Raw genomic sequence first — 14,721 nt, 5'->3', positions numbered from 1 at the left:
CCTTGATTTAAAACAATTAAACTTGAATGCTGGAGAACAGCAAAGAGTTCAAACAAGGAAGCAACTCGACCAAAGAGGTTTGGATTCTAAAAAGCTCTGTCCCTATTACTGTATAACACAATGTCTGAGAAGGCCAAGGGGCTCTCCCTGGCTGCACAAGCATGTAATCCTACGCGAAATTCTTCCAAGGGACGCTCTTCCGCACCCCCTTGCCCCCAGGTCCTGGGGAGCGGGCACAGGCCCTGCGCCTCGGGCCGGCCCCGCTGTGCCCATTGGCTGCGGCGGGGGGAGTGGCGGCAGCGGCGCGGCCTGGGACGGCCGGCTGGCTTGGCTCGGTTTGGTTTGGCTCGGCTCGGCTTCGCTCGGCCCGGCCCAGCCATGCTGGTGGGCGCCCCGCGGCTCCCGGGCCGCTTGCTGGGGCTGCTGCGCCCGCTGCTCGCCCGCGGGTACCGCGGCGAGGCGGTGGCGGCGGTAGGGTCGCGCCCCGACGCGAGCTCCGCGCTCTATCAGGTATGGCGGGCCGGGCGGCGGCGCGGGAGCCCCGGGCGGCCCCGGGAGGCGGGGTCCGACCTCCCCCGCTGCCGGGCGGCTTCGGGAGAGCGGGGCCCGCGCGGGGTCGCAGTGGCCGCCGCGGAGTCGCTGGTGCGAGCGGCGGCCATTTGGTGCTTGGCCAGCGCGTGCCGGCGCCTCGGGCGGAGGCCCAGCGCTGCTCCCGCCTCACGGGGTTGAACGCCGGGTTCTGCTCGCTTCCTTCAGCCTGAGCGGGCAGCTCTGCCGTGTAAAATGAACGTGGGTTTGTACCGGCCTCGTCACGGATACTTTTACACTTTTTTTAATCGGAAGGCCGTTGCTCGCTGTGTTTTAAGCTGATCGGTACTGTGCTAATTGAGGTGGAGACGGGGAGTTTTCAGGCGGTTGAGGATGGAGCCTGATGATTTCAGAGTTGGACGCGTCCTTGTGTTTGCAAATTGATTCCCGAGTTGGAAATAGGTGTAATAGCTGTACCGTCACGGACATGCCTCCATAAACATCATGTTTTGAGGAGGATTAGGTGTAATTCCACTTGTATTTACAAATAGAGAACAGTATTTGTATCTGGTATAAATTGGTTCATTTTTAATGGGGCATTATTAACATTATCATGTTTCAGATAAAAGTCGTGTTTACACTAAGGCTGAGAAAAGCATGGCCTTAGATGTGGATCAAAACTGATAGGAGAGCGTGCATTTGTTTTTGTCTGTATTCCAAGTAAAACATCAAACAACAGGTGAAGGGACAACATGTATTCTTATTGAAATAGCTCCTTTGGTTCTGTGTTTGATATTGTGCTTTGTTTTGCTGAAACTAAACTGGGGACAGAAGCTAGGTGACTGAAACTCCTGTGAAGTTTCAGAGTGTGTCTGTGTGTGTGTGTGTGTGTGTCTGTACATACAAAGCTTGTGTATATGAAGTGTGTGTATACATATGTATGTGTGTACATTCATATTTTGCATACCAACGAAAGGTATTTTAATAAAGGTCTTTACTCATCCCAGCTGTCACTAGATTTATATTTGTGCCTGTGTACCTTTCAACCTCAAAAGGAAAGCAAGGCTCGGTAAAATAGGTAATACTGTTAGTATTTGGTAGAAATAATTTATAGAAGAACGTAAGTGCAAGTAGTGCTTTGCAAACACAAAATGCTGAGGTCCCTGCTGTGAGGCGCTTAACCATCTGAAATAAAAGTACAGTGCAAACACAAGATAGTGATGAAGGTCTTGCCTTCTTTAGCCAATGTTTGCCTTTCTGGCTGTGAATTCAGCTAGACAGGCTGGCCTTCATAATGTAAACTGTCTTTCAAACCAGATAGGTAAAAAAGGTAATTTCAAAGTGAGTGAGTCTAAATTCTGGAAAAGGAAGGAAGGTCTATTTGAAGATTTCAGGGATTAGCTCTTAGAGCCCCTTTACTGGTGTGAGAGTAATTCATTTAGCTTGTGGAGTAACTGTAGGATTAGTGTAGGTTTCACCTCTTGATTTTGCTTTAAAATTTGTAGAAACCCTCAATGTAACAGCAGAATTTTATAGCCCTTGGTGAGCCAGTTTCCAGAAAGAACTTGGTGCCACTTCACTGGCCTTTTTGTCATTAATTAATGACAATAATGAAGGGCCCACAAATACATGGTAGAACTAGTACATTTGATTCCGAGAGGAGTCTTTTCTGTGCGTATTCAAAATTATTTCAGAACATCATCTTTTTGGTGAAATATAATGATGATGTGTTTTGCTTAAAAGCGTGAAAGATCACAATAAAGGTTAAGTGAATTTAAGCAACACGAATGTTTGTGTATACAGTATTTTTTATAGATTATCTAAAGTGGTTTTTCACAATTTTTCATATAGAGTAGCTAAGGTAGTTACGGTTAGTTGTTAATGAGGATCTAGTAAAGAAGCCCATGATTGTGATTGCTGTTCCTCTTTTAATATCCTCTGCCTTTTTAGCTACTTTTTTTTTTTTTTCTGTGTTAAAGGTGAGTTTTTAAGCTCAGTACTGTGGGCGAGAGGTGAAGTGTATTTGGGGAAAACAGGCTGAATGGACAAGGAGAAACAGGGAAAATATTTTATGTTGCTAAATGACCCACCCAGACAAGCTGAATGCTGGCACAGAATAATGTTGGGTGGTTGTGACAACTGCAGATTTTTAGAGATATGGAATTACAGTGGCTGATTTACAGATTTTTCACTGGGGAAAAAAAGTTAACTTGTAAAGAAGAGTCTTTTGGGAAGGGCAGTTTTTTGTTTTCTTCAGTGCTTCACATGGTTGTGTGGTCAGTTACTGTCTATAGTCTCTTACAGGAACAGCATAGTCAAGATAACAAAGTGAGACTTCTTTTGTTCTTGGGGGTTTGGGATGCCATGCTAGTGTAAAACTGCCTGTGGGTCATTGCAGTGTGATTTCACAGGTTAGCAGGAAGAAAAACAGGTGTAGAGGTAGGTATTGGAGCTGTGCAGTGATGGGCAGGGAGAGGGGCAATTAAACTGTCAAAAGAAATAGATTGAAAGGGGAATAATCTGATGGACATACTGATACAGTCTTAAAAGGAATGGAGGGAGGAGATGCAGGAGGCTGGTGACCTACTGTGTCCCCAGTCTTTGGGCTGCAGGGGGGCACCTTGCTTCAGAGAGATTTCATTAACTAAGGCCAATGTCTTGCCCGTGTTTGGTGTTGGCAGGCAATTATTTGGTTCATACAAGTGCAGACTGTGAACCATACCAGGGATGGCACTTCATTTGTACTTGGGGAATCCTGTTCCCAAGAGCCAACAGAGGTACAAAAGTTGGACTTCAGTGTTTCAGTTACCTTGATCTTGCTGGATGACCTCTGAATACTGTAGGTGTAGTCTGAATACCTCTAATACCCTATGTATTAATTGTGTAGACGAGCTGATAAAATCGCTCAACCTGTTTTCACTGTAAATGTTTTTTAGCTTTCAGTAGAATATTTTAAATCTATTTGTAGCAATTACAAAAGGGGAGAAGTGTGTTCTTTTGAAAGTCACTATATATCTAAAGCAGAATGTGAGGTCCCGCCATACATGTTTTTGTTTTCTTTCTGCTTTGTATCTTGGTGCCTTTAAGTGCCCAAGACTGACCTGAACAACCTTAACTGCGACATTCGCGGCTTCTAGGGGAAACCTTAAGTCTGAGTGTTGAAGTATACATGAATATAAAGAGTCACCAGGTGTTTTTTTCTGTCAAAGTAGACTCAAACATAATCTAAATGACAATTAGACAAGGCAATATGGTCTTTTTATGGAGCATCTTCTTTTATTGCAGTTACATTTTTCAAAAAGGTAATATAGTTCTTAATATGTCTGCAGAAAAGCCCAACAAATTAAGCTTGACTAATACCTTCAAATTCCTCAGAAATTGGAAAAAAAAGCTCTGCTGTAATGAGCACACAAAGTTTTGGATAATTCTGATAGAAATGATGAGCTCAGTACTGGATCACTCATATTCAGAACAATGAGTCTTTGTTTTTCTGGAGATATAATGGCAAGAAGACCTGACTGGTTAAAAAAGGAAAAAAAAAAAAAAAGCTTTGTTTTATCTTTATGTTCAACCTAAAGAAGAAGAATCAAAAAAGTGTTTACCAAATTCCATTTGGTCTAGATCATTCATCCTTTGCTACAAGAGACATAAAAACACTTGATTTGAATCCACATTTTTTACGTAATTAGCTTTAAAAAGCAAACCAACCTATACCAAGAATAAACAAAGTCTGAAAAATAGCACTTGAACTCTATAGTGACTAGTTCTATTTTAGTGTATTAAATTCAGAACTAGACTTTTACTGTCCTAACACACTCTGAATTTTTGCGAAGCATGTTTATTAAATGCTTGAGAGAAGCCAATACGTAGGTAGAAATGTTATTACTTTAAAAACAATACAGAGGCCATATTTAACAAGGTAAAATTAGATTTGGAAGATAAGTTAGTCTTGTACTTTCTGTGTTTGTTTATTAAAAATTAATACAGTCACTCTTGGTTGAACTTAAAATTCTGTTTTGTTCCCCACTCAGGAAAATTATGAACGAATGAAAGCACTGGTAGCTGAACTACAAGAACATGCAGAAAAAATCAGGTTAGGTAAGTATCATTTTTGAATAAAAAACCAAACTTACTTAACTTGGTACAAAAAGCAGTGTTGTTCTTTGTAATTTTTCCCCTGTAACTGTCGTTCATGAATCACTTGATTCAGATACAGCATACTTTCTGGGTTGTAGCTCATTCTTGTTGTGAGGGGCCCGAAACTGAACACAGGGTTTGAGGTGCAGCCTCACCTGTGCTACATACAAAGGGATGGTCCCTGCCCTGGTCCTGCTGGCCACACTACTGCTGATAGAGGCCAGGATGCCATTTGCCTTCTTGGCCAGCTGGGCACCCTGCTGGATCATGTTCAGCCAAGCAGCTTTCCATCCACTCTTCCCCAGCCTGTAGCATATCACGGAGTTGTTGTGACCCAAACACAGGACCTGACACTTGGCCTTTTTGAACCTCACACCATTGATCTTGACCCATTGATCCAGCCTGTCCAGATCCCTCTGTAGAGCCTTCCTAACCGCCAGCAGATCAACACTCCTTTTCAACTTGGTATAGCCTGTGAACTTACTCAGGATGCACTTGATCCCCTTGTCCAAATTGTTGATAAAGTTATAAACAGGTCTGGCCACAAAACTGAGTCCCTGTGACCAGCTGTGAGCTGGATTTAACTCCATTCACCACTACTCTCTGGGCCAGGTGTCCAGGCAGGTTTTTACCCAGCAAATGGTGCACCTATCCAAACCATGAGCAGACAGTTCCTCCAGGAGGATGCTGTGGGAAGCAGCCAACATCCAAAGCCTTTCCCTCATCTAGTACATTGGTCACCCTGTTACAGGAGATCAGGTTGGTCAGGCAGGGCCTGCCTTTGCTAAATCCGTACTGGCTGAGCCTGATCCCCTTGTTTTCCTCTACGTGCTGTGTAACGGCCTTCAAGATGACTACTCCATGACCTTCCCCAACACTGAGGTCAGACTGACAGGGCAATAATTCCCCAGATCCTCCTTCTGGCTCTTCTTATAGATGGGTGATTGCATTGGCCAACCTCCAGTCAACTGGGACCTCCCTGGTTAGCCAGGACTGGTGGGAAATGATGGAAAGTGCCTCTGTGAGCTGTTCTGCCAGGTCTCTCAGTACCCTTAGGTGTATCCCACCTGCCCTCATAAACCTGTCTGAGTGGTGTAGCAAGTTGTTACTCAGTTCCCCTTGGATTATAGGGTCTTCACTTGCTCCCTGCCCCTGTCTTCCAGCTCAGTGGACTGGGTGTCCAGAGAAAACTGGTCTGGTAAAGACTAAGACAAAGAAGGCATTAAGTACCTCTGCTTTTTCCTCATCCTTTGTGACTATGTTTCCCCATGCATTCAGTAAAGGATGAGGATTCACCTTTGCCCTCCTTTTTTTGAGTGGGTCTTTTCAAAGTTCCTGGCTGTAGTTGTGCTGGCAGAGAGAAGCAAGTGTGTAGTAGTTTAAAAGATTGAAATCTGTGTTTCTTCTTTTTGACTTGTAAGACTTAGGTGAGTGAATTTCAGTAAAATGCAGTTAATTGAGACAATAAAAGAAAATACTTTATACATGCTTAACTATGCTGCCAGAGGTTGAGCATGTAGCTTTAATTCTCCCCTTCTTGTGACTATCATGATACTAGTTTGTCTTTTCATATACTGTTTCTTATGTAATGCAGTTTCTTTTACAAGTTTGGAATGGAGCACAGTTAAGATCTTGTGCTTAGTGCTTTTTCTTGCTTGCTGTGCAAAAAGGTCCAGGATTTCATGAGGAGATGCTGAAGCCCATGGACTACCTCTGTCTCTTATGGGTGCAGAATCTGCAGGAAAAGGCAAACATGCAGCAGTGAAGAAGGCAATTCAGTGTGTGGCTCATGAACTAATGATCATGGCCTTCTTCACTGCTGTGTGTTTGCCTGTTCTTGCCTGTTACACAATGACAGGACGAGAACTTAGTCCTCATCTTTCCTACATCTGAGTGGGCTCTACCAGGATGTTAATACATGGTTTTGAGTGATATCAGTTGAAATTGCTTTGCCTGTCATTTAAGTATATGAGAAGAATTAGGTACTTACCTTAATACTGTTGAAGGATGTGTACAATATCTTTACATTTAATTCTCATTCTATGGAATAGAGGCTAGTGCAGGTTAGAGTGTGCCGATGTTGGAAGAGGAATGTTCAAGAGATTGGCTACAGGGCCTGGGGAGTAAGCATTTGTGAAGAGGAGGAGTGCGCAGAGATGACAAAAGTCCCAAGATGAAAATTATTTTTGCAGCATCGCTCAGTGTAAAGGAGAAAGGCAAGATGGAGGTCAGAGAAAATGTAGTTATGATGTGGGATGTTAAAAACATGGATGAGAGTAGTAACTTTGTGGATGTATATGAGAGGTTGTATCATAAGAAACTTGTACAGAAAGAATTTACAAGATTTAGGCTTAGGCTGGATATACAGACCTAATGAGCAGGCTGAATTGGAAATAAATTGTGGACTTCTGGCGTGCCTGATGGGTGGGAAAAGATGTGTGTAGTGATCAGGGAATGAGATAGGGTGGGAGAAAGGTCTTGAAAGGTGGGCTTAAAGCTCTGTTTCAGTGATACCTAGCTGACAGAGAAATCCTGGAGTCTCAGGAGAAATGTTAGCAAAATAGCCCCTTCTTTATTTTGGACAGGGAGACAATTTTAGAGTGATGAGGTGAATCAGTGATCTGTCTACACAGAGAGACAATGTTTGTACAAGCTGTTGTTATAAAGAGGCTGAGGTGTGTCAACAAATCTTAAGTATCGAATGACACAAGGCTCTAGAGAGCAGAAGATATGATTTAGGATGACCTTGAGTGAAGGGTTGAAATGAGACAAATATAAACTTGATATTAAATGCTGTGTGCCTAAACTCTGCTTACAGTTTTGGCATGATGTAAGGAAATTAATCTAGATTGTGTTGGGTCATTCAGGATTGGGTTCAGCATAGCTATTGTGAATCAGTTCTAGGGAATAGTATTTTCTGAAGTTCTACTGCTGTGCTTTTACCTCTGTGTGTTTTCTGCCCTCCTGTTTGTTGCCAAGAAGTGGGGGAAAGTTTCAGACAACTGTGTTTATTAAAATCTTTACCTCAAGGCTAACTATTAAAAATGAGGGGGCAAATAGAGTACATTCTAAAAAGCAAGCATTTTTATCAGTACCTTAGATGTGTTTGAAGTGGAAACCATTATTTACTAAATTCGTTATCGAGGTCTGTGCTTCAAAAAATGGGAGCTTATCAGCACTTCCATTCTAAGTTTTAATATAAGTGGTGATTTATCTATCTGTGTCCATAGAAAAAGTGACAATTTACTGTTGTATCACAGGAGGTGGAGAAAAAGCTCGTAAGCGTCACACATCAAGAGGAAAGCTGTTACCCAGAGAGAGAATTGACAGGCTTATTGATCCTGGGTAGGTACTTCTTTTTTTTCTTAAACACTTCAGGTTCTCTTTTGCAGGTCAATACTACAACAGCCTTCTTTACTCTTTAGTTTCCATAAGCACTGGCAAATAACGCCACCGAGATTTTACAGAGGTGTTCTTTGAAATACTCGTCTCTTTTTTAAAAAAACCCACAAACCTAATTTTTTAAAGTGTAACCTTTTAAGTGAGATCCAGTGACAAATATAGCCAGTTAGCTTTTAAAATTTTGTTTTATTTGTCGTTATTCAGCTCCCCGTTCTTGGAGTTTTCCCAGTTTGCTGGTTACCAGTTGTACGGTGATGAGGAGGTACCTGCAGGAGGCATTATCACGGGCATTGGACGAGTATCTGGGTGAGAGCTTCCAGTCATCTGCATTACTGATGTTATGAAAAAGGAGAAGGTGTAATTTTATTCAGTTTCCAGCGTTAATTTGTTAGCGTTTTTAGCATTTCGTTTCTGATACCCAAAAAATGAACAAAGTTGTTATCTCAATATGTTTAGTCTTGGCTAAAAGGAGGTGAGTTTTTTTGGTTAGGTTTTTTTTTTTATGTGTTGTGTTGGGGTTTATTTATTTGTGGTTTGATTTGGGGTTTTTTTTTGTTTAGTAAGTGTATCCCATATTAAAACAGAACACATTATAGAGTTTCTGGTATTCAATGAAGGAAAGAGATTAGTGCATTTGTAAAGAATTTAAAAAAAACAGGGGGGTATTTTAGTCTAAAAAGTAGTTTTTCTTACTTAAAGTACCTCCAATACTATTCTTGAAATTAATTATGATGCTATACAGCATAATGGAACAGGATATCATAGCACTGAGGCCCCTGTTACAGTGTGCAGTTTACAGAATGCAGGTGAGAAAGAGCTCTCAGAGCATCAGGGCTTCAAGCATCCTTGGCATGTTGCAGTTCTTAAACAACATACATACCTACTCAATAGAAATGTTTTACTCTCTCATAAACTTGTTTTATTTTTAGGGTGGAATGCTTGATCGTTGCTAATGATGCAACTGTCAAAGGTGGTACCTATTATCCCATCACTGTTAAGAAACACTTACGTGCTCAAGAAATTGCAATGCAAAATCATCTCCCTTGCCTTTATTTGGGTAAGTCCTATTGCAAAGATAGCAAATGTCCTGTGTTAAGGGCAGCTCATGTGTCCCCAGATTCGACTAACCAGGAATGTATTTAAGACACACATTTTCAAATCTATTTTCATTAATACTGTGTTACCTCTGCAGATTGGTGGCACATCTTAACTGGAGGGTATTTATAGGTTCTCAGCATTATCTTCTGCACTGCTGTAGGGCCAGGTTCAGATGCAACTGTTAACACTGTATAACTTCTTTCTTATTTCTTTCCCTTCTACAATGTTTCCTGTAGTCTCATCCAGTCAATTTCAATTCCAGTTAAAAAGTACATTCTGGTGGAGCTTGTAGCTGTATGAGAGAACATGCTAAAGGAATAAAAATAACCTCAGTAATAGTTTGGATCAACAGATCTTTGGAATTTGGGATTAATTTTACTGAAGTAGAAATTGTATATTATTTTTCATTTTGAGTTTAGTCTATTACATCAACATTTAGCCAGACCTTCCTGTAAGTGTTATGTATGTATACTTTTATTAAAGATTAAGATCAGAGTACCAAGCATCTTAGTATACTACGAGTAGTATTTTTATAGCCTGTTTTTATACAAATCCAAGAGGTTTCTGCCAATGTAGACAGCAGTAAGAGAGTGTGTGTTCCTGTGGATTCTGTGTACATCAGCGTCAGAGGAGAAAGACCCCTCTACTGTCTCTGTTTAAAAAAATAGGGTGGGTTATTCCTTGTCTGTTTGGCTTAACCTAGCAGCTGATATAGCAGCAGAGGGGCAATAATCAGTTTGCCAGTGTGGATGCTTGTGCTGGTTAAAAAGTCAGCATAAATGTAGGTCCTGGACAGTGTAAGTGTTTGTAGTTTCTTGCCCTGCTGGCAGGCCAAGCATGCAAATATAATACCAAGAGAAGGATTAGGAGAAGGGTGAAGTTGAAACTATTGGTGGGGTCGATACAGGGATGTGGGGTGTAGCATTTGTGGAATTGCCATAGAGAGTCTTGGAGGAAAGGGGAGGGCTAAATTTTATCTTGGTTGTTAAAAAAACAAGAAGAAACTTTGCTTGTGTCCTTCTCTGGATACATCTCATGACGGGATGTATTTTCATTAATTCAGATTGGAGAGGTAGCTGCTGCTGGAAACCTGTAAGCTGAAGGGCACATCATAAGGCAAGGATATATAATAAATGAATCTTCCTGAAGATAGTTTAAGGTCTTCAATATGAAGTATAATCAGGGTATGAAAGTACACATGCTGCACCTTTTGAACTCATTAGTGGTTAGTCATGCTTTTTTTCTGGAACTTGTGACAGAATTGCAATAGAATAACGGAGTTAAAATTGTACATTGAAAGTGTTCTTAGTTTTAAAGTTTTGCAGTAAGATGAGTTTAAAAGTTTGTATACGGAGGCACAACTGCATCTTCAAGCACATCTCAGTTTATTTTCCATGAAAATGATTGGGATAGATGTGATTTTGGAAGGGGGTGTTTACTATTTTTCTTCTCCCCTCCCTTTCCCCCCCAAAAGAATGTCCTGACATACCTAGATTCACATACGTAGTGTTAGTGATAGTAGTTACTGTATTTTTTAAATAACATGCAGATACTTTACCAACAACTTAAGTGTATAACACTGTTCAAAGACATGTTCGTATATTTTTGTTCACTCTAGTTGATTCAGGAGGAGCAAATTTACCTCGTCAAGCAGAAGTATTTCCAGATCGAGATCACTTTGGCCGTATTTTCTATAATCAAGCAGTCATGTCCTCGCAAGGAATTCCACAGGTAATTTGCTTTTACCTAAGAATTAAATGTACTAACCATTTTTTATGCCCGCTACCATTATCTGTTTTCAAGGCTTGTACCCATGCTTTGTTTTTGACAGCACTGTGCTGTGCTAACCTGGGGAGTGCAAGTGCTGTAAACACAGTAACTGTGCACAAGAAGTCATTATAATTTTGAAGAAGCTGTCTTCTTTCTTAGTCTTAGTGTTAATGACCTGACCCACCTGTTCCTGTCTTGGAGTAGGAGAAAAATGGACTTGACAGCATGGTATGTAGGGCCATTTGAGGAAGCACTAGGAAATCTCTTGGAACAGTTGATTATCCTGCATCAGTGTTGTAAAGGTGAGGACCCCTTTGATGATGGCTAGTAAATGAGACACACTTTTAACTAACAAGGGTATGCATATATTTATATATCCATTTTATACAGTGATGTACCTTATGATAAAACTGCCCTAACAGTGAGGTTAGTTTTCTGATGCATAAAATCACTGTTAGGTGATTTTATGTCATGGTTCTTTGAGGAATACGTAGAGATCAATTTTTTGATGCAGAGGGTGTGCTAGGGGAAGTGCACTTCTGGATCTTTTACTCATGAAGAGTGTAAAATGTTTGAGGATGTGACTGCTGATGGGCAGCCGTGGCTGCGGTGAAAGCAGAGGGCAGAGTGTAAGGTCCCAATGGAGTTGAGGAAGGCAGGTAACAGAACAAAGACTGTAAGGGAGTTGTCAGCAGGGACCTGTGAGAAGCTGCCAGGGAGGAATCCATGGTCTTTGAAGATAACCTCACCCAAATAAAGGAACACTACAGGAAAGCAAACAACTAGGTAGTTCCTAACAGAATTGCTATCTAATCAGTCAACTCCCAGACTCTTCATATGGTTTTGTAGCCCCCTCATATGCGTGCCTCATACTCCTTTTTGCAGACCAAAAAAAATTCAAGCTTGCTTAGCTGTTCTTCCTGCAGAAAGCGTTCCTTACCTTTGGTGGTCCTAGCTTGTCATCTTTTTCAGATCTCGTTGTATTTTTCTTGACATGAAGGAGACAGACTGCAGCAGCAGTCCTTAATACAAGTCAGAAAAGGGAAATTGTGATAAACTTACCAGAACTTCCAGTTCTGAACACCAGTTCTCCAGACTAGTCTTCTTTGATCCCAAGGGAGAGCAGACAGCTTCCCACTTGTAGCACTGACTCACAGCAAAGTTCATTTGATCCTGCAGAACTCTTTCTGTTTACCAGAGGAAAGTACATACCAGTTTCCAACAGCAGTAACAAAAAAAATATATTGTTTGAAGCCTGCATTCTTTATGGACATCTAGAAGTGCTCAGAGCAAAAAGAAGTTACGATCATAAATCCAGGTTCTCTTTTGGGCCTGACAGTGACATATACAATCCTGACAGATTAATCTATGGCTAATTACACTGAGAGCTGAGGAATGCAGAACATTAAAAAATTATTCAACCTCTGTTTCCTATTTAATAAGAACAGCAAAATCTATTCTGGGTGAGAATTAGGTCACACATACTGTGGAACTTGAGATGGCAATATTTATTTTCAAGAAAAAGAAATTCTCAACCATATTTTGAAAACCTGGAAGAGGCAGTCATCATTCTTCCAAAGGGCTGGGTTACAGTTTAATTTCTGGGTGCCTGCAATCTGCTTTGAGGTTCTCCTAAGTTACATGTCATAGCAGTTACTTCACCTCACATTGTCTGAGGATAGGCTGTCACACACCCCAGTAGCCCTGGCAATGCTGTGACACAAAACCCACCATAACCCCACTATCCAGTGTTCTTTTCCACCTGCCCTGGGGACCTGGGGTGACACGATTCCAGTCACTTGCACAACTGATTCCACTGAGGCATTAAACAGGAGCTTCTCCATGTGGGAAGGAGGTAGTAGAAGCCAATACTTCCTTTCAGAGTGAAGCATATGCACCAGTCTAGGATACAATGTTCCATCTGACTCCTTACATTGGCTTTGCAGGATTTTCAAGGAAAAATCCTTAAAAATCCCTTTTTTTGTTACCTTGAAACCTTTTTGGCACATTTTGGAAGCAAGTCAGACTTCAAATCTTCAACCATCTTTTCCTCTGCCAAATAATCCTGAAATCCATTGCCTTCAGAGAAATCCAGGGCTGAAGATTCTAACAACACACTAAATCTGTTCAGGAGGTATGACATAATATACGTTCTGCAGTTTTTTCCAATAATAGAAGTGGAGCAGTGTTAGTGATTAGGTAGATCTCCAGAGAAAAGCAGTGTTTAGATAGAAAAAAATATTTAGGAAAAAGACACTTTATAAGCTGGTCATTATCAGTGCAGAGTTACTGCTCGGTCTAGGTTGTACTTTACATTTATATGTGTGATTAAAATTGGTCCTAGTGTTTTTGTAGAACAGCAAGTATCAAAGGAGATCATCACAAAGTGACAAGGAGAAGGTGATGTTTTGCTGGAGAAGTTTTTTAGGACAAGTCTTGGAAAACCTTGTTTTTACTACAGAGTTCAGTTATGATCTGCTGTAAGAGTAATGATTTTTAGATGTTAGGTCGAAGATGAATATGTGTACCAAGTCTGCAAGGCTGAAATTACTGATGTTTGTTAGGCAAGACCTTTCTAAAAATGCCTGGCCCTAAAGTCATACTGGTGTTTTCTGGAATATCTTGAAACATATTTAATGTATTTGTAAAGTTCCATAAAAAGTTGAATTTGTTTTTCTTTCAGTTACCATATAGTGTTGTATTAGGAGTAATTGTACTCCTATACAATAAAAACTAAGTGTAAGAAAGATTTGCCTTTTAATAAAACACATTTCTCTTTGTTACAACACTGATTAAAGTTAAATTTTCTAGCTATGACACTGATGAAAGTTTATCTTTCTCTAAATGTTTATTGAAGACTGGGAAAAATGTTTTACTGAAGTACTTCCTTTATTTAAAGGATGTAATAAGGGTGCATTTTGTTTGGGAGATGGATCTATCCTTTGTTTCATTCCAAAAAGGCACTGTTAACATCTGTAAATTTGTTATGGATCCTGTGCTAACTGATTGTGGTAGCTAGAACCATTTTCCCTGTCTGAGAGGATATTTTATTAGAAAACGGAATTAGGAAGTTATGCTCTCTCTGATTTCCACTCTGGTTAATTCTTCTGATATGGGAGTCTGGATGTCATTAGTTTTCTACCTACTGTTCTCTGTTTTGACCTGCCTGAAGGTCTGTTTCATCAGTTCATTAGCTCTTTTCAATTTTGCCCTTTAAAGTGCTTGCTTTTTTTCTTTTTTTATTTTCCAGTTGCTGATGGTGCTTTTAATTTCCCCCTCCACTTTTACCTGTGACTAATTTGTTATACACCTAATACAGTTTAAATTGTGTTGTTTTCTGTATGGCTGTGAATCAGAAAGCTGTGATTAGCTTCTAATTTGCAGCTTCCTGAGTTCTCTCACACTCGTATGCTGTATGGATAAAATGGGGACCTGATCAGTGGATATGAAATACTGGATGTGCAGTTAGGACTCTTGATTTTTATTGCACCTGCCAATAACTTCTATGTCATAATTCAAAGAATGAAGTCAAGAAGTAAGACATTTTTTGAGAATTTGGAGTTGTGCTATTTAACAGGTAGGTTTTATTAGTTCCAGTATATACATATTCCAGTTTTTATGTTGGAAAAAATAACACCTGAGTTTAAGTTTAAATGCAGGCACGTTTTTCAGCAAAAGCATGGCGAAATTAAGAGTAGGAAAAAACCACAAATCCTAGGGAAAAGTGTCAAACAAACGTCTGTTGCCAAAGTTTCTCCCATTTCTATAGACTTATGTTGTTTTTGT

General features: G+C 40.6%; 1 protein-coding gene across 1 annotated transcript in view; it reads left to right on the top strand.

Moving 5' to 3' along the window:
- The first annotated feature begins 312 nt into the window (after positions 1-312).
- Positions 313-14,721, top strand: part of MCCC2 (methylcrotonoyl-CoA carboxylase 2) — a 36,361-nt gene continuing 21,952 nt past the window's right edge. The window contains exons 1-6 of the mRNA XM_017833789.1: positions 313-510; positions 4,560-4,626; positions 7,926-8,010; positions 8,272-8,373; positions 8,997-9,124; positions 10,784-10,896. Coding sequence (XP_017689278.1) covers positions 379-510; positions 4,560-4,626; positions 7,926-8,010; positions 8,272-8,373; positions 8,997-9,124; positions 10,784-10,896 — 627 coding nt within the window. The 5' untranslated portion in view covers positions 313-378. The remainder of the gene's footprint in view (positions 511-4,559; positions 4,627-7,925; positions 8,011-8,271; positions 8,374-8,996; positions 9,125-10,783; positions 10,897-14,721) is intronic.

Source organism: Lepidothrix coronata, unplaced genomic scaffold (assembly GCF_001604755.1).
Source record: "Lepidothrix coronata isolate B3197 unplaced genomic scaffold, Lepidothrix_coronata-1.0 Scaffold220, whole genome shotgun sequence".
Taxonomy (NCBI): Eukaryota; Metazoa; Chordata; class Aves; order Passeriformes; family Pipridae; genus Lepidothrix; species Lepidothrix coronata.
The sequence above is the reverse complement of the archived record's forward strand: the minus strand, read 5'-3'. Positions and strand labels throughout refer to the sequence as shown.